Raw genomic sequence first — 25,404 nt, 5'->3', positions numbered from 1 at the left:
AGATGGAGAGAGAGAGAGAGATGGAAAGAGAGAGGGAGAGAGAGCGATCATACAGGTCAGTAATTGGAGTCAAGCCATAAAGGTCTGACTGAGTGAATGAATAATTCATGAAAGCAGCTCTGTCACTCCGCTGTCTCTCGCTCTCCTTCTCTGAATCCTTCCATAATAACGAGGGGAAATCCCTCTGGAAGGAGCCGGCAGGTGGCCAACAACAGGACAAAATAAGTTTGGTGGAAACACACACACACACACACACACACACACACACACACACACACAAGTGGACTGTACGAGAAACAGAAAGTCATCCGCATTTCTTTTTTCAATTCCCCGGAAGCTCTTGGAGAGCGAGGATCGGCTTCCTGGTGACATCACCGCACAATCGGCATGGGAAACGGGAAGTGGTACCGAGATGACTGCACGGGGGTCGGGAAGGCAATTGTGTGTGTGTGTGTGTGTGTGTGTGTGTGTGTGTGTGTGTGTGTGAGAGGAAGAGGTGGATCGTTTCCTGCTCTCTTGGGTAAAAGATCCTTCGGCTGAGCGTCAATGCAGCAGTGGCGCTCAGCTGGGACGCACACCGACAACGTTCCCCCCAAAAGAGACGGGAAAGGATTGACCTTTGACCTTTTTTGAAGGGCGTCGGCGTGGCTGTTGTCGTGGCAGAGGAAACGGAGCGGCTCCTGTAAGTTATTATTTTTTTTGTAATCGGGCGGTTCAGCGCCGCGATGAGCCCAACTTCCCGGCAGACGTCTGGCGGCCGTCCAAATAATTTGTCTTCATTAAAGCCGAGACTTTCGGCTCGGTCCGGGATTTCATCATCGCCGTTGTCAGGAAGCCAACCGTGAAGGATGCGATGGGATCAGCATATGTGTGTGTGTGTGTGTGTGTGTAGGATCTTTCTTCATGGGTGTGTGGGATCCCTGGTGTTGGTTGTTCAGCTTGAAGCGAGGTGTGTGTAGCGGGATGTTATGGAGACATAGAAGAGCTTTACAGCATTTGCTATCACTTATGTCTACTTTAAAGATAAAATAAGATGATTCTTTATTAGTTATTTTAAAGAAAAAAGTAATATAACTAAACAGTAATAGAATAAATAATCCACAACAGCAGTATTATCTATACAGACTGGATGAACATGTGTTTATAATGTATATTGCACCAGTGTTTGGGGGTGCAATATACAGTTTTTAAACTGTATTTCCTTGTCTTGACCTTTGACCTTTGACCTTGAAAGCACGGGAACTTCTACAAAATATAATCAAACCAACAAGAGTAGTCTTTCTTCCGATAAATGACAAAACATCTGTTCTCTCTCTCTCTCTCTCTCTCTCTCTCTCTCTCTCTCTTTCACTTTCTCCCGAGCGTTGCTCTGATGAGCGACGGCTCGTCGAGTCGTCGTCTCTCTCATCGCCGCTCCAGCCGAGTCGAGGCGCTCGCCAGCCGCCTCGCCGCGGTTTCCACGCGTTGCATCATACCTGTAACATCCCCATTAACGGCGGCGGGGGTTTGCCACCGGGCCGCTCGTGTAACGGCTTTGAAATCGGTGTGGCCTGTCGCTGCTTTCAGGCGAGGGAATGTGACTCTGCTGGCTTCACCGCCACAGTGAAGGAGGCTTCAAATCAAGATGTACAGTTTTTTTAATCCTCGTGCTCCCACTTAAATGTATATTTGTGTCATCTTTGTGTCTTTCTCAGACGGAGAACGGCAGTGCCCTCCACGAGGCGGCTCTCTGTGGGAAGATGGATGTAGTTCGCCTTCTGCTTGACTCAGGTGGGTCTCTAAACATATCCCGAAAAATAATAAAAACAGCGTGTTCCCTTTTTGTTTTTCTCCCACGCTTCAAGGCGCTTCTTCTTCCTGCAGCTCGTGGGTTGAGTTCGCCGTCAGGTTGACTTCAGGCGTCCGTCTCACTGAGATAAACTCCCAGACTTTCCCCCTCTTTCATTATGGGTTGGTCCATTTCTCGGCGCGATGCGTCGCCTTTTGATGATGTCACTCGACTTGAAAATGGGTCAACAGGTCGTAGTGATCGGCGACATCTTGAGTCAAACCCTCCACCCGCTTTCCTCCAGCACTTCCTGTTTCCCCACAGCACTTCCTGTTGCTGACCCTGCACTTCTGCCCTCGATGTTATGAACATCCCTCGTTCTGCGGAGGCCCGCACGGAACTTCACACACTTTTTTTCCGACCAACTATTCTTAGAAAGGCTTCGGCGAAGCGAGCCGCAGTCACGTCTCATCAAACCCAAACGAGCTTTTCTCTCAATTTGAGTTCATTTCTCTTTTCTCAGTGACTGCGGTGTTTATTTATTTTTCATGTTGAATTCGACCCGTGAGCGCAGGGAGGGATTAAAAAGGCTCACAGTCGGGTCAACGGGGATTTATTGTCAAAGAAAGATTGTGTTTTTCGTGTGTTTGTGTGTGCGCCGTCATGTTTTGTGTGGGTTTTGTGTTCACGTCGTCTCGGACACGTCCTCCACGACAAATAAGGTGAAAAGAGTTTTTCGCTGCTCGTGAAAGAGTCTTCATGAATTTATAAAATCTCACATCTGTCCTCTGGTGACCGCGACTCATTCATCTTTTGCTGACTGCAGTTGTGTGGCTGCGTAGGTGAGTCAGCAGGTGTGTGTGTGTGTGTGTGTGTGTGTGTGTGTGTGTGAGTGTGTGTGCTGTATGTAATTCAGGTTCTTTGAGCAAAGTATGAGGCAGTTTATCTTGTTCGACTGAAGCCAGAAGGGTGTTGTGTTGCCCTGTTGTTCATGTGTATTGATGCTTGTACTGTGTGTGTGTGTGTGTGTGTGTGTGTGTGTGTGTGTGTGTGTGTGTGTGTGTCTCAGAGATCGACACCAATCTCAGAGACAGCCAGGGGAGAACAGCTCTGGAGATCCTGAGAGAGCATCCTGCACCGAAAGCCCAGCAGATCACTGCTCTTATCCAGGGTAAGACACACACACACACACACACACACACACACACACACACACACACACACACACACACACTGTAGATTTAGATGAATTTTGTCGCCGAAATTGGGTCATCTCAGGAGCAGAGAATAGAAAGCTCACACACAGTACACGTAGTACAACACAGTACTCACAGTCGAGCTGTTGCTCGTGGTTTAAAGGCCTCCAGGTGAGGGAGCGTGAACAGGTGTTTAGATCCAACTCCATGAGACGCATGTGCAAACCCATCATGTGAACTTTACCCGGCACGCTTTGAGTTCTGCGGCTCATATTCTGCAAAAAATAAGTTAAAAAACGGCCTTTTTGTCACTGAAATATGCAGTGAACTCTGCTTTAATGAGGCTGAAAGACGATCTAATGGGATGGAAACACTTTCATAGACATGAATATACCACTTGTATCTTTTTTTAAATGTCAGAAATCCATGTGACAGTCGATGTTGTTGAGGAATAGCGACCATCCAAAATCTAATCTCAGTATACGCTGGAAAAAAAGAAGCGATTTGGACAGAGCTTCTGCATAAATAGGAGACTGAGTGAGTGTGTGTGTGAGTGTGTGTGAGAGCGGGGAAGAAAGCGAGATAGTGAGAGAGAAAAAAAGGACACAGCTGTGACTGGGTGAAAAGATCAGCTGCATGCCATTTCCTGTTGGAGAGGAGCTGAGAGCGACTCACAAAGCGGAGAGGACCTCTCGGCGACTGCATCCGACCAGCTGAGGGCCTCCCTGGTTTGCCACGGCCGCCTCTTAAGAGTTGATTCTCATTTGATTCGCGGCCGCGTGACTCATCCCGCTGTTTGAATTCATTAGTTCATTTCTCCCCCGGCTGCCCGGCAGCGACTGGTAACGCGCCGAAGAAATGACTGCAGGGGAGTCGAACCCAAGGGCCGTTTAAATGACATCAAACCAGCATTAAATGACTCTAAATAGCATTAAATACTCGGTGTAATTGTATGCAAATATGGTCGTGCGTCATAATTATACCAGCTGAACGCCAAGATGCACGATGGTAGACGAGCACTCACTCCCCTGACGTTAAGACGGCTCGTTAGAGCTCTGCAGGGAATCCGTCATCGCGTTTGTTTGCTTTATTTTGGCGGGTAATGACTCGCTTTAAAGTCTATATCATCCGGTGTTCAACTTTAGCTTCTGCCACACCCGAAACCTGCGATCTCTCTCTCTCTCTTTATTTCCCCACTCCATCCTTCTCTTTGGCTTTCATGAACAGCAGAGTGCTCTATTAGCACCAGCTGAGAAGTGTGAATTGAATGCAACTCAAGCTGTTTACCGATGCTGATGGCCGCGCTATTATATTGATCCGGTAAAAAAGAAATAAAATGCTTTTCCTTCCCACACAGACTCACATTCTCCCCTAAACTCCTTTTTCCTCCCTCTCTTCTTCTCTTCCACTGTCTGATCCTCCATCTTCTTCTTCTGCAGAGTACATGATGGACGAGATGGAGATGGAGATGAGGAGTATCTTGGAGGAGCCCGTTCGCAAGTGTCCCGTCCCGGCACCTCGCACCTCCGTCCCGTCGCCCTCCGCCTCGCCCTCCCTCAGACACAAGAGTGAGTACACACAACCATGCAATAACTGGGTTTACATTGACAATAAAGGTATTTTTTTATGTTTTATTGTGACCAGAAATACACCAATCAAAAAAAAAAAAGATTTTTATTTGATAAAGTGACAGAAACCAGCAGTGCAGATGTTAAATAACTCCAACTGGAACAAAAACACACATTTCACAGAAGGTTCATAATGTTTTACAACACGCCTGAATATGTTTTATGTTTTTTATATTATTGAAGATTTATCTAAAACCCAGAACACATTTAAAATAGTTGTTTGTCCATTCATGTGTCTTTTAAATGTTATTTATTCTACGCAAATATGGACAAACAACACAACATGAATCCTGTAATGGAGAGCAGCTCCTCTAGTGGAGAATCACAGGTACTGCGGCTCTGAGCTGCAGCACAGTTTCCCTGTGCAGCGCTGCCCCCTGTGGTGAGAAGGCAGCACTGCAACCGTTAGTTCCCCATGAATAAAGCACCTGAGAAGAACACCTGCGTTGGTGTTATTTCCTCTTCCTTCTCACTGTTTCTCACTCGCCCCCCGGCTCTCTCGCTCCTCTCTCTCTCTCCCCAGATGACGCCGTGACCAGCGAGCTGTCCAAGCTGCTCCACGAGATCAAAAAGTGCCGGGACAGAGACTACTCCTTCGAGGAGCTCTGTCACACCATCTCCTCCCACTCCATGGACAGCTTCGGCAGCGGGCGGCTGTCGGACGAGGAGCGACCGGACCGGCCCAACGGGACCCTGACCCGAGTCAAGGTGCGAGACACGAGGGGCGGTGCATTCAAAGGCGTTTGGAGATTGAAGTTCAATTCAATGAAATGTATTTAGTGTTGTCCAAAATTACACATTTGCCTCAGAGGGCTTTTCAATCTGTACACATACGACATCGGATCAGGAAAAACTACCACGATGGAATCACTTCATTTGGTCCTGGTCCTGGTCTTGGTCCTGGTCCTAGTCCTAGTCCTGGTCCTAGTCCTAGTCTTAGTCTTAGTCCTGGTCTTGAACTCATCAAATGTTCAACACAACAAATCTCATGCAGACAAAAGTTCTTTAAATCTGGTAAATCTTTACTGCGTTCACAACGCTTTTATACGAGGTGCTGCACCATCCATTCACACACACACACACACACACACACACAGACACACACACACACACGCACACTCCATGCATGCCAGAGGTTGAACCGCTCAGTGTCAGAGCTTCAGTCGAGTCAAGACATTAATTAGCCGCAGCACAAAGGCTCCAGGTAGTGAGTACTGTACCGTGTGTGTGTGTGTGTGTGTTTGTGTGTGTGTGTGTGTGTGTGTGTGTGTGTGTGTGTGTGTGTGTGTGTGTGTGTGTGTGTGTGTGTGTGTGTGTGTGTGTGTGTGTGTGTAAGTGTTTCCTATCTGAGACGAGTGCTTGCACTGACTCTCCCCTGACAGCAGGGGGCAGCGTCGCATCGACTGTCTCCCCTTCAGCGTCGGCTTGTTGCTGAAACACAACGGCTCCTGTTCATTGTTGTGCGTCCAGATTAGTTGAGCATTGTCATTACTTTTTATGCTCAAACTGCCGTTCACAGCCACAGGACGTTGTTTTCCTTGACCTCTACGGCCTCATGGGCCTTTTTTAAGCTGAAACGCTGCTCGTTGCAGCTACTTCACTTGCCCGCTGGCTCGGTCACGCACACAGAGGACTCTGATTGGCTCTTATTGGACCTCATTGGTTTGAGTTTCGGTCTGCAGGTGAAATATCTGACTTCCATCAGTGTTTGCCGAGCGGAGGAGCTCAGCTGCACTTTACTCCTCACAGCTGGTGCAGCGGGCGAGAGAGAGAGAGAGAGAGAAAGAGAGAGGGGCGCTTTTTTTCTGTTGTTTTTCAATTCCACCGCCCAGGAAGTCGGACGCACTGCAGGACACAGAGGTCATCCATCACACTGACCCCCCACCTGAGCCTTCAGATCTCACACACACACACACACACACACACACACACACACACACACACACACACACATAAAGAGAAGCATCCAAAGAAATGTGTTTGTCTGCGTCTGTGCTCCTCGCTTGCTTATTTACGGCAAGTCTGTTTCAATTTTCCTTTCGATTTCTCTTCTTCACACACACACACACACACACACACACGCACATACGCACATACACACACACACACACGCACACAGCCACAGCTCAGTAAGGGGAGTGTTTTGACACCGATCAATAGCTCATCATCTTTTCCATTTATGTAATAGGCTCGATATGAAAGTCAATATGAAAGTTGACGTGCACACCTGTGCACACCTGTACACACCTGTGCACGCTGGTTAAAGCTTCGCTCGTGCACTCGGTCACGTGCGCTGCTCTGTGTCACCGTCTCGTGTGACATCACACAGTCGAGTGAACAAGTGTGTCTCTGAAAGACAATTCCACAGTTTTACTGACGTATTTTATTTGAATCTGCTGGTTCATCCTCTGAGTAAAGTAATCTGTGTGAACATAAGAATATATATATAATATATATTTAGTAATAGCCAGTCTCCTTGTTTTCTTCTGTGGCTCATGTGGAGGCTTTTTGAACTGTTTCATAACCAGTTAAAAGTTCCTCAAAGTAACTTGAAGTGCAGAATAAAGCGATAACCTATATCTTCAAGGGTTTCCTGAGCACAGCTGCTGTAATATTGATCAGCGCAGCAGTCCACGCTTATGAATTATTAACAGGGCTCTTCTTCTTTAACTGAACGCTGGCTGATATCTCCACTGTAGAGAAAGGACATCAGTTCCTCTTCAGCATGTTTGACATCTTGCAGAGGGCTCGTTGCAATCTGGAGCGACCGCCGACCTTTTTGGTTTCCGGCCTAATGCTCCGGTCACCAGACCTCTCTCTCTCTCTCTCTCTCTCTCTCTCTCTCTCTCTCTCCCTCTCTCTCTCTCTCTCTCTCTCTCTCTCTCTTCCGTCACCCCTCTTTTCAGGCTCCAGACCAGCCACCTATCTGGTATCTATCTCTATCTCTTTCCTGGCTAACTCATTGTGGCAGCAATGCGATGGCACTTCCACTTAACAAGACGTGTTACTTGCGTTCAGATTTATTTATATTTCCTCTAACGAAAGACATCCTGACGCCGAGTAGAAATAAAGAGAATAAAACCTGTTTTCGGTGAAATCCTTGAAGCTTTTTATTTGTGTTGAGGGCATTTTAAATGGTCTCACCCAACGTGCAGCTTGTTTCTGATTAGAAAGATAACACACTAAACCTCAAAAGGAAATGAAAAGACTCAAATATGTTTGTTCACACGAGTGCCTTTCACAACTGGAGACTGTGTTTGGATGTTTGGACTAATTTAAAAGGAGGAGTTTGTTCTATTTCAGTGAATTTAGAGTCAGAAATGTTTCCATTGGTGTTCACCTGAGACTAAACATTTGTGTGTTTCTTTGAATCTGCTCACGATGTGTAAACGTTTCTCTCTTTCCAGCTCTTTTAGTTCATCCCCACTTCTTTGCTCTTTTGCAAACTGCCGATTTTTAAACTTTTCGGGTTTCTTTCTTCGTGCACACAGCGGCCGACGCCGCCGCTCGCCGCGGCCCTGGAGGAGGACGAGGCGGAGAAGAGCTGCGGCCCCACTGGATTCTGGGAGTCCCTGACGCCCTGCAATGGCTGCCGCAACCTGGGCTTTTCCAGCCTATCGCAGGTACACACGCACACACACACACACACTGCTTGACTACAGTGAAATTACAGGCTTGTTTGGCCATTGTTCGGAGTAAACGCTCTGGCTGGTTACCTTGGGAACGCAGCGGCAGCTTTTCATCTTTCATCCTTCTGTCTCGTTATGTGAACTTCACAAAAATGTCTCCTCATTTCTCAAGGACCGAGTCGAGCATCTTGACACGTCCGAGATGCACGGACCGATGACTCCGCTCATTTTTTCCACTTAAAAACATCTTTCAGATCTAGGGATCAATTATCTCTATGGAAGCCCATTTCCACCACACACACAAAAAAATTAGGACCCCCCCCCCCCCCCCCCAAAAGAAATTAGGGACAAAACAACAACAAAAAAATAAGGAACAACAAAAAAAAATAAAAATTAGAAAAAAATAATAATAATAATAATAATAATAATTAGGAACAAAAAAAAATGAGGACAGTAAAAAAAAAAAAAAAAATCTATCTTTTTTTTCTGTTGACGAAAATAAAAAAACAACATTTAATGTTATTTTATCACTTTGTTTTTTTTTCCTAGAAAAATTAGGACCAAAAAAAAAAAATTATCAACTTTTTTTTTTTTCGTTGCCTTTTTTTAAGTCAATGAAAAAAAAGGCAACGAAAACAAAAAAAGTCAATAATTTTTTTTTTTTTTTTTGGTCCTAATTTTTTATTTTGTGTGTGTGGCGGTAATGGGCTTCCATATGATTAATGAAATATGATTAAGAATAAAATAGCGTGTTGTACTTCAAGAGTTTGCCGTTCACATTTTCATGAGCACAAATCACCAAGCGAGTCAGCAGCGTGAGTCTCCCCTCGGACTCAGACGTCATGCATTTACCCTCTTTCTTTCTCTAGGAATAAAATACTGGTGTTACGGTCAATTAACCCTCACAAAGCGAGGAGTAAAAACACTTTTGATCTCGCTGCTTCGATGGCAAATGTGAGTTTTGATCGCACAGTAAATGATGAATGAGGTGAAGGATTGTCCTGAAACATGTATGAACTGCACGTCGGATGATTGTCTGGAGGCAGCGAGAAGCGTCGCTCTGTGATGTACAGGAACGTGAGTTCAAATGTCAGAATAGATGCACTTAAAGTGCGTTTATACTGCGTGTATATGGTAGAGTACAGTGTTGGTAAAGTGGCCCCAGTGTGGGTGAAGAGGAGAACTGCTTCAAGTGCATCAGAACAAACTCTGAGTTACTCTGCAGGATATTGCATGAATTGCAAATGAAAGTTTATTAAGAATAATTTGTCCCACTTATTACCTCTCACTCCTCCACTTCCTCCCTTGCTTCCTTCCCTCTCCCCTGAGCCCTCCGTGCCGTGTATATAAGTGCGGTTAAGTGTGTGCCGAGGAGATTGTTTAGCGGTGCGATGCAGGACATCTGACATTTACAACACAACAGACCCCTCTGTCTTGTGTACTGGCAGCCGCCTGCACGGCTGGCCCGCTGCCTGGAGAGTCCTGCACCTGGAGAAGAGTGTGTGTGTGTGTGTGTGTGTGTGTGTGTGTGTGTGTGTGTGTGTGTGTGTGTGTGTGTGTGTGTGTGCTAATTTGTTGGTGTGCAGAAAGGCGGAAAAAAAGAAGAAAAAAACCCTCTTTGCATGTCAGTTTAAATGTGAGCATGAGTGTGTAAATAGAGCATATTTGGAGGCATCAGCTGTACTGTGTGTGTGTGTGTGCGTGTGTGTGTGTGTGTGTCTTGAATTTGGCATGGCTTCATTTTGTGTGGGTGGGTTTGCGTGTGTGTGTGCGGCTTTATAGAAGAAGAGGAGGAGGAGGAGGAGGAAGGAGCAGAGACATGATGAGTTGTTATCACATAATGAAGTTAGCATCATGCTAATTAGCGCAGTAATTATGAATAAACAGAGTTAGCATAAAGAGAGAGAGTGAAAGGAGAAAGTCTCTTCATCTCGTCCTCCTCATCGTCGCTGCGCGTGAGATCCGTCAGCCTGGTTTATTTCTTCCTCTTGTTGTCTCTCCTCCCTCTCTTCCTCTCGTTCGCCCCTCGCTCCGGCTCGTCTGTCATGCGCTCCACGTATCAGCAGAAGTGTGTTAACCTTTGGATGGATTGTCTGGGCGCCGTCGCCCGGCCGTCACTCACGGCTGTCAGTCAAAGAGCGAGAACTCGTCTAACAAGTCATCCGGAGAAGACTGCTGCCCGAAAACACTGCAGCGCCAACTTCACTTCAAAGTTCAGCTGCAAGGAAGCGTTTAGTGTGTTTTTATTGTAGTGGGGTCGAGTGAGGTCGCCATAAGTCAACGTATGACAGGGAGGGAGGGAGGGGGGGGGGGGGGGAGGGGGGAGGGGGGGGAGGAAGGAGGGAGAGAGTGAAGGAGGGAGGGAGAGAGTGAAGGAGGGAAGGAAGGAGGGAGAGAGTGAGGGAGGGAGGGAGGGAAGGAAGGAGGGAGAGAGTGAAGGAGGGAGGGAGGAAGGGAAAGAGGGAGAGAGTGAAGGAGGGAGGGAGGGAGGAAGAGAGTGAGGGAGGTAGGGAGGGAGGGATAGAGGGAGGAGGGAGGAAGAGAGTGAAGGAAGGAGGGAGAGAGGGAAGGAGGGAGGGAAGGAGGGAGGGAGGGAGGTACGTAGGAAGGGAGGTAGATAGGTAGGTAAGTAGGGAGCTAGGTAAGTACGTAGGGAGGGAGTGAGGGAGGTAGGTAGGAAGGAAGGTAAGTACGTAGGTAGGGAGAGAGGTGGGGAGGGAGGGAGGGAGAGATGGAGGGAGTTAGGTAGGTAGTTAGGTAGGGAGGGAGGGAAGGAGGTAGGTAGGTAGGTAGGAAGGGAGGGAGGGAGGAGCGAGCTGGTTCGTGCTGCCTCGGTGGACTCAGTCCGTCACTTTAACTAATCTTTGTCTTCGTGAACTTTTCTTTCTTCTGAACTGAACCTCCTGAACGTCACCACGGAAAATACCGACAGCAGAACTCTTGTCCCGCCAAAGAGAGCGTGTTCCTGCGCCTGTGTTCCAAAAGCCGTGTCAGCGTGCACGTGTGTGAGCAGGTGCACGCAACAAACAAACAAACAAACATGCTAATTAGCGCTTCAGTGTTTGTGTTCACACGCTGCAGCTGTCAGCCGCTAGATTATCCAGATAAACAGAAAGAGTGCACTCTGCTCCTCACGGACACGTCATTAGAGTCTGTCACATGTTACTGTGTGTGTGTGTGTGTGTGTGTGTGTGTGTGTGTGTGTGTGTGTGTGTGTGTGTAGGCATACGTGGCTGCATAAGGACGCTTCCCTCGTTGTGAATTTTCGTTGCCAGCCACAGGTTTCCTCCCACCACATCGCCATGCGAACGCCGGCTGACGCCAAAGTGCATGTGTGTGTGTGCGTGTGTGTGTGTGTGTGTGAGGAAACCTCCTCCGCACACACACACACACACACACGCTGTGATCAAGAAGTTCAGCCCTCACCTTGAAAGCAGAATAAAAACGAGGTGGGGAATAAAAAATAAATAAAAAAACGATAACGAATAAAACGCAAGAAGAAAAAAATAATAATAAAAATTCAGATTTAGGAGAGGACGGTCGAGTTGCTAGGCAACACAGAAATGCATAAGATATGCAGGCGTGGGATGTCCACCATTGACAAAACTCAGTCGCCAGCATCGCGGGGGCGTCGGAGCAACACACACACACACACACACACACACACACACACACACACATAGACGTCAGCGCTTCCTGAACGTCTCTTTTCTCTCCAGCTCTTCCTCCGTCTCTCTCTCTCTCTCTCTCTCTCTCTCTCTCTCTCTCTCTCTCTCTCTCTCTCTCTCTCTCTCACCCAGACGTCCCCGTTATAGTTCTCTCCCTCCAGGTTTCCTCTCTCCAGTGGGTGGAGGCTGACCTTTAATGCGTTCAGCCCAGAGAGAGAGAGAGAGAGAGAGAGAGAGAGAGAGAGAGAGGGAGAGGGAGAGGGAGGGAGGGAGGGAGAGAGAGAGAGAGGGAGAGGGAGAGAGAGAGAGAGGGAGAGATAGAGAGGGAGGGAGAGAGAGTGGGAGAGAGAGGGAGAGAGAGAGAGAGAGAGAGAGAGAGAGAGAGAGAGAGAGAGGGAGGGAGAGAGAGAGAGAGAGAGAGGGAGAGAGAGGGAGAGAGAGACTCTTGAAGATGTTGAAGATGAAAAGCTGTTTTCAGGTTTCGTGGCGCTTTGAGCAGCGTGTAGATGAAGCAGTGAGCGCTCTGTGGATGAAGCAGTGAGCGCTCTGTGGGTGAAGCAGTGAGCGCTCTGTGGATGAAGCAGTGAGCGCTCTGTGGATGAAGCAGTGAGCGCTCTGTGGTTGAAGCAGTGAGCGCTCTGTGGATGAAGCAGTGAGCGCTCTGTGGATGAAGCAGTGAGCGCTCTGTGGATGAAGCAGTGAGCGCTCTGTGGATGAAGCAGTGAGCGCTCTGTGGATGAAGCAGTGAGCGCTCTGTGGGTGAAGCAGTGAGCGCTCTGTGGATGAAGCAGTGAGCGCTCTGTGGATGAAGCAGTGAGCGCTCTGTGGATGAAGCAGTGAGCGCTCTGTGGATGAAGCAGTGAGCGCTCTGTGGATGAAGCAGTGAGCGCTCTGTAGGTGAAGCAGTGAGCGCTCTGTGGGTGAAGCAGTGAGCGCTCTGTGGATGAAGCAGTGAGCGCTCTGTGGATGAAGCAGTGAGCGCTCTGTGGGTGAAGCAGTGAGCGCTCTGTGGATGAAGCAGTGAGCGCTCTGTGGGTGAAGCAGTGAGCGCTCTGTGGATGAAGCAGTGAGCGCTCTGTGGGTGAAGCAGTGAGCGCTCTGTGGATGAAGCAGTGAGCGCTCTGTGGATGAAGCAGTGAGCGCTCTGTAGGTGAAGCAGTGAGCGCTCTGTGGGTGAAGCAGTGAGCGCTCTGTGGGAGGCTGAGCTTCAGACGTTATGTAAACGCTTTGCCATCAAACGTTTTATAATGTTTAATTTGAATAGTATTGTTGAGATTTAAGCTGTATTAATAATGTCCTAATATATATTTAAAAGCCGCTTCCCCTCCGGTTAAAGTGTTTATGAGGATTTTTAATTCACTTTACTGTAAAAGAATGTTTCTTTCATTATATTATTCAATTAGAAATACACAAAAACGTTACAACGTTGTCGTCTATTCTTTCTCTCCTCTTCCCTCGCTCTTATTTCCTCTCCTCCTTTCCTTGCTTCTCTCTCTGTGACTGGATGCTCACACTTAGTCCTTAATGACTTCATGCCCTGCAGACGCTGCAGATATGTCCCGTCTAGCTGTCAACCTAACCTTCAACACACACACACACACACACACACACACACTCACAGACACACACTCACCTATAGCTGCTGTCAAAAATATTTTTTACTGAAATAGATTAGGTACACACACACAGATATGCTGCCCTTTAGTACTTGGAGGTGTGTGTGTGTGTGTGTGTGTGTGTGTGTGTGTGTGTGTGTGTGTGTGTGTGTGTCCTGCATGGAGTCCAGATATCTTGTTGTCCTTGAGGTAAACAGGAAAAGGGAGAAAAGATTGGAGGAAGAGCTCCAGTGAGGAAAGAACAGTTTCTACTCCGGCGGTGGTGCCGATGCGCCCTTGGGGCGAGACGCAATGCATCATGGGAAGGCCAACAGAGCGCTGAAATGTGTCCGCGTGGTTCACACGTGAAACACACAAACATTCACACACTCTGGTGTCGAGGCCAGATTAGCTGTCTGTGGAGTTACAGCAGCAGAGTGATGCAGCGTTACCCCACAGGGATCAATAAAGTTGAACGCAATCTGTAATCGGTCGTCTGTGTGTGTGTGTGTGTGTGTGTGTGTGTGTGTGTGTGTGTCTGTCTAGGAGAGAGCGGGTCACGGCTAAAGCTAGAGTTTATTGTTCTAGTTTATCATCTGGGTCAAAGTCATAATAATAATAATAATAATAATAATAATAATAATAACTTTATTTATACAGCAGCTTTAAAAACAGAGTTTACAGAGAAGCACAGTCACACTAAAAAAGACAAGAAAATGGAGTAGAAAACAAAGAAATGAATGAAATAAACAAACAAAAACAGAGGAACAAAAGAGCTGCATTAAAGGACGACGTCACTCAAAAGCTATTGCATAAAGATGGGTTTTAAGAAGTGATTTAAAAGAAGTTATTGATCCTGTCGATGCCTCTACAGCTCATCAATAACCTTGTTTTTATACTCAAAATGAGCTCACACCACTCTCTCACTCTTTAAGCTACGCTAAGCTAACGCCATAGCTTCATCTTTATTGCCAGATGTTGCTCTTCTCAAGAGGAAGCTTGTGAGGCTGCAGCTTGTGTTTGGACGGATGTGGGACACCTGGAGGCTTTTGAAAAGTCACGAGCGCTTCAATGGATCAATAGTCGCGTTTCCACGCCGCACTTTAACGCCACAGACCTTTTGTATCCTTCAGACTGGCGTTGCGCTGCGTTGAAGTTCTTCTTCTGTGGTTTTTTAAGGAGGACGACTCCTTGACAGGGAGACGCATCACTTCCCTCTTCCTGACCTTTCTCCCTGCACCACTGGTCTTCTTCTCCCAGCGCTTCTCTTCATTTCTCAGTGAAACGCAGACGCTCGAGCAGCGACTGAACCGAATGTTTCCATAAGGAAAGAGTTGTGTTCATAAATGTCACCTATACCGTCCATTTATTGATGATTCATAGCCGCCAAAGAAAGAACAGCTGTCGTGCTGTGCTGCTGGCACATCGGCAAGGTGTGTGTGTGCATGTAAGCGTGTGTGTGTGCATGTAAGCGTGTGTGTGTGTGTGTGTGTGTTCAATGAGGGAGCGGTAAGCGTCCTCTAAAACAATTCCCTTTATGGGCGACGAGAGATATAAAACCACAGAGTATCCATAAAAGTAATAAACAAAACGTCGTTTTCAGGACTCCGAGCTGTTGTTTTATTGGAAAGAAATAAAATATATATTTATATTTAACAAAAATCAGGGGGAAAAATACATTTCTGGCTGATTCTGGCATCCTGAACCATGAAGAAACAGATGAATGTTTTAATGCTTGATATGAATCTCTCTCTCTCTCTCTCTCTCTCTCTCTCTCTCTCTCTCTCTCTCTCTCTCTCTCTCTCAGAGGGTCCATTGTCCCCCCTCCCCTCCCCCTTTTTCTCTCTCTCTAATCAAATAGCCTGCGTGAGGAAATGCCAGCAAATTACAGCCTCTATTCATATCTGACGGCCTCTGAACTCGCCGTGTAGTGCGAGAGGTTAAACGCAGACCGACAGAGTCACGGGATTAAGACGCTGGAGGACACACACACACACACACACTCACACTCACTGTATAGAACACAAGCAGTGTGTCAATAATGCATACACACTTCAGCGCTCACATGATCTCACACGTCTGCTGCAAGCAAGACGAACACCAGACTGTTGTTCTACAGATATAATCACACACCGTTGTGTACAATCTTAGGCCGTCACACACACACACACACACACACAAACGGACACACACACTTGATCGTTTAATCTGGGCTCCGCAGTGGGACGGGAGCTGCATACGAGCTGCTAATTAGTGTCCGGAGGAGGCCTCTGTTTGTCCGCTCTCTTCCTGTTGGGCTCAGACACAAGTTCCTCTGTGTCCTATCTCTGCCCTGGAAGATAGAGGGAGGGAGGGAAGGAGGGAAGGAGGGAAGGAAGGAGGGAGGGAGGGAAGGAGGGAGGGAAGTGAACGAAGACCGAGTGTGTTTGTTTGTCGGAGCGACCCGCTCACATCCAAGCGGCGTGAAGCCTTTCCCACTTTTATTTTGTGTTGAAGAATCGGCCTGAGCTCCCCGGAGGACCGAGCGGCGAGCAGAAGAGCATCGGAAGTATCAGGTAGCCGAACCTGCCGTCACGCCGCCGGATTAATTTCCACTCTTGAAGCCCGCGAAGCCTCCACTGTGGACTTGAGCGCGAGGGGATTTCCTTCCAGCGAGGGTCCTCTTCCTGATCGAGTGCAAAGTAGTTTCCCCCCCAACTTTAAGCTGGTCTCTCACGCCGATGCAGCTGAACTGGATGTATTCGCCGCCTCTTTCCTCCTTTCCTCCTTTCCTCTTTTCCTTGCTGCACTTGACTCCGCATTTCTCTCTCTATCCTATGTTGTGTGTGTTTGTGTGAGGAAATCCTCCACTTCCTCGCCCTGTTTTTCCTTCTTCTCGCGCTGGATTTGCTGACACAAACTCCCAAATTGAGAGTTGGATCTTTGGGTCCGTTTGATGGTCCTGTGCTTCCTTCCCTCGCTGCCTTCACCTTGTTTCCTCCCCCGTCTGCTTTCGGCCTCCTCGCTCCTTCTCATCTCGCTGGAGAGGTCAGAGGTGGAGGGTGAATCCCTCACGTCTTCCTCCCGCGTGAGAGTTTATTCCTCAATCTTTTCCTGTGTTTTGACTTCATTAACTTTCCTCCAAACCTCCAAACGCTTCAAAAACCTCCCGTCTCTCATGCTGTTAATTCGCGGCGACATCTCTGTAATCACCGGCTCATCGCCTCAATCTCACGGCTCTCTCTCGCCGCCACATTTCCCAGTGATCCTGTCACTTCCTGTTCCCACAGACAACGGCTTCCCTTGTCTCCGTTTGGATTCGAATCGCTCGGAAAACTTCATTTTCATCTCGATTCGCCGCCCGAAGAACAAACGGTTTCAGTCTCAGTGGGATTCATAACGGTGATGCGTACAAATATGCTGTTGCACCAATCTTAATCGCAGATTACGTTTTCCATCAGTGCTGTGAGCAGAGGATTATCGTGTCTGCCAAGTTCCACAGTGATGATAATGAATGTTTCATTGATTACTTACTAGGACGAGAGCAGCATCTGTTTGTGATGGATATGTTTCATCACTTCCACGGCTCTTTTTCTTCTTTCTTTACATGAGGAAATGTTTGATTTGGCTCAAAAATCAAAGGAGTAGAAAGAAGTGTGAGACAGGACGTGTTTAGTTTATCAATATTTAACACAAACTCACATTTCAGTGGTTTTTAAACTGTGGGGCGCGACCCTCTAGTGGAGCGCGGAGGTACTACAGGTGGGGCAGGAAATACTCCTTTAATAATCCCACTGAAGGGGAATTATTCTCTGCATTTTATCGCGCAGGGATCGAAGCAGCTACCTCGAGCTTCATGAGAACTTCACATGAAAACATAACTAATAAATACGTGCGTGTGCTTTTCATTGAAACGTTCACGTTACGCCGTTAACGGGTCACGCTTCTGCAGGATGCTGCAGTAAACACGCCGTACCAGACGCTCAACGCTCCGACGTGAATGCGACGGCGATTAATTGCCCCTTTTTTCAAATGTGAGCCGTCGTGATGAGTTATGAGTTTCTCGGCGGGAGCGCCGGCTCTCGGGCCGCTTTCCCGTCGGCTCTGGCGACGGAAATCCGCGGCTAACCGGCGCCTGTCGCTTCAAACGGCCGCGCCACCTGCAGAGGGAGCGGGCTCAAAGGGAGCGGCTGGTGAGCGGCCTCCATTAGCTGGTAACGGCGCTCTAATTGAGTGCTGATGGAGATGGAGGGGAGAGTGTGTGTGCCTTTCTTAATAAAGTGCAATGTGAGTCTGACAGTGAGGAGAAACCGTCGAGCGACTGATTGCTCTGTCGAGCCGGCGTGATGAATCCATCTTGAGTCTGCACCGCGTGTGATTGATGGCCCGCTGCACTCTGGGTAATGTAGTGGCAGACGATGACACGGGGGAGAGTAATGGCTTTTTGAGTGAGTGCAAGAGGCTGGAAGGACTCGAAGAGCGTCGAGAGAGACGGTGGAAACCGGCCGTGGCCACGCCCACGGACGATCACGGGGACAAGTTCACCGCTGATCCCTCGTGACCTTTTCTCTCTCGCTCGTGTTTTTCATTCTTTCTGGGAACTCGTCTGCCTCGGAGATAAGAGACCGTTCGGTTCCCAGCTCTCTCTCTCTCTCTCTCTCTCTCTCTCTCTCTCTCTCTCTCTCTTCTTCTCTCTATCTCGGAGCTTTTTGGGCGAAACCTTTTCACCAACGCTGCAAAATGAAATCGTCTTAAACACCCGAAGAGAACGCGCTTATACAAACACACTTATCACCACCGAATAAAGAGCTGTTTCTGTAAATGATGCAGGTTCCCCTTTGATGAAAATGATTTCTAAGTATTTCATCTAGTTTGCACATTTACTCTATTGAGGTAAAACCTCACGAACAGTTTAATTCAAGAGCAACCTTCCTGCTATGGTCTAATAACACACTTTAACAATGACTGTGTGTGTGTGCGTCTGTTGGAAATGGATGGAGGCCGGGATTTCTCTCTTTTTTAAGATATTATTGATAATAAATCATTTACAAATGACATATATTTGTCTTTGTTTTGCCCTTTAAGAGGCTTTTTTTTAAGTCTACTGTACTTTTAATGCAGTTTAATAGAAACAGGAGAGTTTAACAAAAGCTACCTGCATGTGAAATAATTGGTGTTAAACAACCTGTTTACGCCTCGTTATCCAGAGATTACCCATAATCCTGGACGCCTTCGTTCCGTCTTTGGTGCTCAGACCCACAATGCACCTGCTTGAAGCCGATGCTTTAATGTCGCACATAAAAACGTGGAATGATTTATCTGCGTTTTACACTCTGAGACCAAACAGCTGTGTTTTCATGGGTTTATGAGGAGTTTTTGTGTTGTTGTTGTTTCTCAGCAGTTGTTTTATGTTTTGTTTATTCCCACCATGTGATGGGACCCTGAAGCTGTCGCTCTGGCAAAGCGTCGACTCCAACAACAGTCATCTTTCATCCGTTGGGGAGATGGAGCACTTTAGTGTCTCACATTTTAAGGTTTTCTAGATTTGCAGTTTTTTGTGGACATTTTATGGCACATTTACCCCGTTAAGCTCTTGAATCTACAAATGATGGACTGATTTTCCATCACAAATCCTCAGAAGACTCTTCGCCTGTCAATCAGCTTCACAGCAGATTAAAGTTGAGAACTTGAGACGGCAATTATTTCTCCTTTTGAGAAACCTCATTGAACAAAAACCCCAGAACGTCCTGAAGGGACCAAAGAGTCGACTGTAAAGAAGAAGACTCACACTTTGCTTTGTTTAGTTTTCACAACCTTTTTACTTTCAGCGTTTGCTTTCAGACGTTTGAGGCTTGACCGACGGCCTCCAGCCGCTCTGAGAGACCACTGAGCCGGTTGTTTTCTTCTTGTTTCTTGAGAGGACCTCCGGCCCTGCACACTCTTTTGAAACTCGCATCAAACATCTCTTTCAGCTGAGTTTTGTATCACTCATCTTTGTCTACACTTGACATTACGCTCTCTGGTCCATCACTCTGCACTCGGCTCTTCACTTTGTTTTCCACACACTATCAGGGGGATTATCGGCCAGTGATCAGTAGTTTTAAGTCTTCTTCGATGCAGCGTGACGTTCATTACGGTCCCATTTAAAGTGAAAATACACATTGAAAGGTATCCGCCATGGAGCGTCTGCTTTGGGAAGTCTTTATAGAGTGTTTTCAGTTCATAAAAGTCAATTATTGCACTTCGGAGGCCTAAAAATGTCTTAATTAAACTGTTTATACTTGGCTCCGCCCTCTTTTTGCGTCACTTCCGGCTCCAATAATCCAAGATGGCGACAGCGGCCAAATTGCCAAACTCAAGGCTTTAAAACTCGTCACAAACTGTTTGTTTTCTTCACAGTAAACTCTCGTATACAGCTCCTTGCACACACTCTCATTTCAGCCTCGTCTGTTTTTTCCTCCTCTCCAGGATTCAAAGCGCTCGGCGGAGATCGTCGCCTCGCCGTCGCTGGACGTTTTCCTGCCGGAAGACGAGGACAACCCGTACGAGTCCGTGACCACGGCCGTGACGCGCAAGCCCTGCTCGCTGGACATCAGCTACAGGCTCAACTCCTGCCCGCGCAACGGTAGGACAACACGGGGAGCCGCACTTTTTATTTCGGCGTTGCAGTTTTCAGTAAATTCCTTCTCTCTGGAGGGTCGCAGGCATGTTGCATTGTGGGGGTTTTCTGTCATTTGGCAGCTCAAAGCCTCACGTGGAGTAAAAAAACACAATATACATTTTATTGTCTGTCATAACCTTTTGGAAACTGTGCGCGAAAATCCTCCTGTGGCCATTTTAAGTCCCAGCATGCCCCATTCAGACAATCTTTTGGCATAAAATACATATTTTTTTCCCTTTTTTAAACCGAACGACACAGTTTTTTGACTGAAACTCCTTCCTAACAGTCAGGACTTTGTTTTATTGTGATTGTTGTTGCAGATTCAGATTCTTTAGGTCCTAATCTTTCCAGAAAGGTGTCTTATTGACGCTCCAGGAGGCGTTTTTTGGGGGTAATCAGGCTCACATCATGCTGGATGTTCATAGTTACCATCAAAATATCTTTTAAAAGTGATTTTTTTTGCAGATATACATTTTTTTCCCGAGACTTTGCTGAACAAATACATACAATAAACACAAGTATTGTAATTAATTTGGGGTTCCTACGACGACTCAAACAAAATTGGTTCCACAGTTTTCAACGAGTTAAATCGTTTAAAGATCTTTGATTTGTAGCAAAAACATATTTTTCCCTCACAAACTGATCGTAGGAAACATTTTGTGGATCCGAACTTCTTGTTTAATTAAACTAATTAACAAAACCCGACTCATCGTCCGGCCGAGTCCGTCTCCTCGTGTTCGGCCCTCGTCGCCGCCGCGGCGCTCTCCTCCCGTTCAACTCGCTCGCTCCTGTCGGTCGATGCTACACACCGCAGGTTGTCAGGGCAACTGCATCGCCAGCTGGTGAGTCACCTGTATGTTGTGTTGCCATGGGAACTGCCTTGCTAGTGACACCCTCCCACCCCCCCGTCCTCCCACACACACACACACAAACACACACACACACACACACACACGCCCCCACCTCTTGGACAGTAGCAGAGCGAGAGGCTGCTGTAGAGGCTTGTTTTGTGTGTGTGTGTGTGTGTGTGAGAGAGAGAGTGTAGGTGTGTGTGTGTTTGTGTGTGTGTGTGTGTGTGTGTGTGTGTGTGTGTGTGTGTGTGTGCTGCAGGAGGTTATCTGCTTCATGTCAAAGTGTCTTTTTTTTGTTGTAGAAAATTGCTTCACTGACGTAAGTGAGCCGTGTGGGTGTTGTGTTTGTTCTCTGAGCGCTGTTACCTGGCCAAAAGAGAGACACACACACACACACACAGACACACACAGAGGCAATGAGAGAGAAAGAGACACACACGTGTAACGTGGGAGAGCGACAACAACAAAAAAAGTCAGAAAAAAACAAAACAAAAGCGCAGAAGTCAGAGCCGACAGAAGAGGTGAGCGGAGGGGGCGTGGCCTCCATCTCCATGTCATCACCCAACATGAGGCAGACAGACCGGGAGGGAGGAGTGTGAGACGAGGGAAGGAGGAGGGAAGGAGGGCGAAGATTATGCATTCAAGTCGAGGAAGTCGGCGGGTCGACTCGGGCTGAAGACGCAGCGGGAGAGCAGGAGTCCTGGATTCCTGCTTCCCATCCAGTCACATGTCACGCTAATTGGACACGGGTGTGACTCAATCTGTCTTCGTCCGCCTCCGAGAGGAAGCATATGATGATGATGAGGGAGCATGGGGAGAGAGGGATGGAGAGGAGAGCAAAAGGGAAGAGGGAGAGAGAGACTTGGTGCATTACACTGCAAAAAATGATCCTCAACTGGACTGATTGGGTTTTAAAATGGAAGATGTTTTATCGAGGATTCACGGTGAATTCGCTGCCAGTGCATCCAGTTTTCTTTGTCTTTGTGCTCGCGACTCCATTTTGATGCATAAATGAGGTTTGTTGAACCTAGAAAGTGAGACAAAATGAGAAGTGGTGAGTTCGCTCCCCAAAGTTCTCCTCAACTTCCAGATTGATGACGTCGTTCCCGCAGAGTCTCCAGACGAGAGGCCACAAAACTTTCCCCGCATATTAAACTCGGCCTCATGAGCGAGCTGTCGAAAAACGATGTGTGGATATTGGATGTGTGGTGTTTTTTTGCAGTGTAAGCCCTGCTTGATATGCACCTGTCCTGCTGCTGTGAGCCGCTGCAGTCTCTCCCAAAAGCCTCGGATAATCAAGGCGGGGCTTAATCAAAACCCATCTGGTGTCTGTCACTCAGCCCGGCGGCACCGGGGACCCGCTCTCGGGGAAGCTGCCGCTCCTTTCATCTCTCCTTTCCCCTCGTTCGCCTTTTATTTGACTTTCATCCGTCTCCCTTTTGTCTTCTTCCCAACAGCTGTTGTCCTGAGAGGCCTCCACGCACACGTCATCGCTGCGTTCACACGAGATCACGTGACCGTCACGCCACGCGCGTGTGCGCGAAGGGAACTTTTCTGATTTGTGATGCAAACGTCCGTAAGCCGAGCGCCCGGCGAGTCCCGAGGCGTTCGTTTTGTGCATTTAACTCGGGGATTATACTTATTGTGAGCGATGGATTCCTTCCTGACGCAACTGCGCTCGTTACAAACGAGGTAATCCATCGCTGTGTTTCTAGCTGAAATCTCCTCAGTGACTCCGTCACGTTCTCCTCTCTCTCCGACGGTCTAGTTTCCATCTGTAGGAAGCAGAATCCTTCAAGAAACAACTCTATCAGGAGCAGATCAGCTGTAGTTTTGCACCACGGGAGCACGCCGCCGCCGCCGCAAAAAGCATTGTGGGTAAAAACAAGATCCTGGAGATTGGAGCGAGTCCTGCAGCCTTCGGTCCCGCGAGGAGCTCGAGAGCAAAAGTGCCTCTTTTGTGCGATCGACTGACTCCTCTCCTGATAAACCCCCACTTGTCTGAGAGAGGTAAACAAGACACTGCCGACGGGAACAACAACTACAAACCTGTGTGTGTGTGTGTGTGTGTGTGTGTGTGTGTGTGCTCTCCACATGAATACTGAATATCGCGCCGACCGTTTTAAGAGAAAATAGGTCAACACACACACGAATGGAGCTCATGCAGGATAGAAACCAGGACTGGTGTGTGAACTAGTTCTTCACAGATGTATTTTCTCTCAGCTCATGTTGCTGCTCCTTCACTTCTTCTTCATGTCATATTTGATATGAAGTGTTCATCGCCGTGTTGGCGTCCGCCGGCTAGCAGCTGGTTAGCGTCAGAGGACGAGGCAGCAGAGCGATGGCTTCATATCAATGACTTTTTGAATGAAAGCCTCTATATTTGGTGTCTTGCTGTCCACCTTTCAGTGAGATAAAGAAGTGGCGTCGCTGCGTCTCACCCCGTTTATTCCACTTCGCCTGAGAGCGGCTAAAGGCGGCTAAAGGCGGCTAACGGTGACGCCGCTGAACGGGTCGAGGCCCGTTGACGTGCGGCTGGTTTGCTCACGTTGGGTCTTTGACTTCCGCTGGAGTTTGCTTTGTAATAATCTCAGATTTCCACGATTCTCAGTCTCGCGTTCCTCCTCGTGCCGTGAAGAGCGTCCGCGCCGCGTTTCAAATTCAGGATTAAAGAGAAGTTTCAAAGAGTCCTCAAAGACGGATCCGCCTCGCGATGCTTTTCCTCTCAGCCCCCGAGACGCGTCTTTAGTTCCGTTATTGAAATAAAAAACTCTTGACTTTTCCTCCAGACATGCGGGCGTTGTAGTTTTTAAAGGTCACGATGGAGGAACGAGCGTCTCGGTGTGACGCGTCAGGCTTCAGATCTCACTTCATTGTTGGTTTGGGGATTTATTGGCAATAACGGAAATATAGAATATGAGAAACATTAGACCTTTAAAGAACTCATTGATGTGACAATTATTGTATTTTATTTCTATCGTCTTTGCTTCTTATTTCCTCATAATGTCTGTAGAATAATAGTTTTCATCATCTTTACTTTGTATTTGTTGCTGAGCTGTAATTTTAGAGTATTTGAAGACACACACACACACACACACACACACACACACACAGAGTATACACAATGCTTCTTGTCAGAGTGGCACAGAAGCAGAACTGACAGCTTGAAGAACGTCTGAAGCTGACAGTTCTCGTCTTGTTAGGCTGGCGGGGAGAGGACGGCCGCGTCTGAACGCCGGCTCACGCCCGTGCACGCTCCCCCGCGCACGCTCCTCGTGCACGCTCCTCGTGCACGCCGCCGCATTCCTGCATCAACCGGCCGTGCAGCGGCTCTCCGATGTGCACAGAGATACGTCTACTGTAGCGGACACGCAGAGAGGATCTGAAACCTGTTAAAGCGTTTCAAAGATCTCTCTCTCTCTCTCTCTCTCTCTCTCTCTCTCTCTCTCTCTCTCTCTCTCTCTCTCTCTCTCTCTCTCTCCAGACACCCTCGTGCACCTGAACACATGGATGTGAACGCTTTAGGTTCATCTACACGCTCATACACGTGATGTGTGCACACACACCTTCATGTGCATCCTGCTACACAGTAATGTACTCCCATAGGCTGAGAGTGTTTCCCAGGAGATCTGAAGGAAGCACCGACACACACGCACACACACACACACACACACACACACACACACATTTCACATCCATCATCAAAGCCTCGGTGCTGACAGGCTTATTTACTCAACAGGACAAAACCTCAGTCTCTCTGTTTTCCCTCCTTTCCTCTCTTCCTCCCATTTCTGTTTTATCTACTTACGCCCACGTGCAATCACGGATTCAGCTCCAGGCTGCTCTTTTGTGTTGTCTGTGCGTGTGTGTGTGTGTGTGTGTGTGTGTGTGTGTGTTACTGGATGCTCGTGCACGACCCTAAGTCAAACCTACGGACCTCTGTCTGCGTTTGCACATGAAGACGGATGGATGTGCTGTGCAGCTGTGTCACTTTCCCTGAAGGTCGTGTGTGTGTGTGTGTGTGTGTGTGTGTGTGTGTGTGTGTGTGTGTGTGAGCAGCCAGAAAATTCAAAATAAACACATGATGGATGGTGGCAGACTCTTTCAGTGTGTCGGCACCCTCATGGTTGAGCTGCGTGGACTCAAAGGGACGAGGTTATTGTATCAGAGGAAATAAGAGCATTTCATTAAGTTTTGTCGGCTTTTTTTCGCAATTCAAAGGTTGTTTGTTGTGTTTGTTGTGTCTTTAAATGTTCTTTTCGGGGCATCTCTTCGTCTTCTCTCATTGTGTTGCTCATGCTGTCTGAACGCTGCAGTTATTTCCTGCATGAATAAGTTTACTGAATGATTATCTGGATATATATTTATATATATGGAAATATCCGAGTGCTTCAAAAGCTCCAATCAAAGGCAAAAAGTCTCGCATTTC

General features: G+C 47.6%; 1 protein-coding gene across 5 annotated transcripts in view; it reads left to right on the top strand.

The window, feature by feature from the left end:
- anks1b (ankyrin repeat and sterile alpha motif domain containing 1B) overlaps positions 1-25,404 on the top strand; it is a 145,832-nt gene that overhangs the window by 56,456 nt on the left and 63,972 nt on the right. For all 5 annotated transcript variants that reach the window (XM_068586467.1, XM_068586464.1, XM_068586463.1 and 2 more), the window contains exons 6-11: positions 1,695-1,770; positions 2,838-2,939; positions 4,404-4,532; positions 5,116-5,300; positions 8,084-8,215; positions 19,932-20,088. In XM_068586467.1, the coding sequence (XP_068442568.1) occupies positions 1,695-1,770; positions 2,838-2,939; positions 4,404-4,532; positions 5,116-5,300; positions 8,084-8,215; positions 19,932-20,088 (781 nt within the window). The remainder of the gene's footprint in view (positions 1-1,694; positions 1,771-2,837; positions 2,940-4,403; positions 4,533-5,115; positions 5,301-8,083; positions 8,216-19,931; positions 20,089-25,404) is intronic.

This window comes from Clinocottus analis, unplaced genomic scaffold, assembly GCF_023055335.1.
Source record: "Clinocottus analis isolate CAN_PGR_092001 unplaced genomic scaffold, fCliAna1.0.p SCAF_20, whole genome shotgun sequence".
Taxonomy (NCBI): Eukaryota; Metazoa; Chordata; class Actinopteri; order Perciformes; family Cottidae; genus Clinocottus; species Clinocottus analis.
Note: the sequence above shows the minus strand (reverse complement) of the source record. Positions and strands in the feature narration are given on the sequence as shown.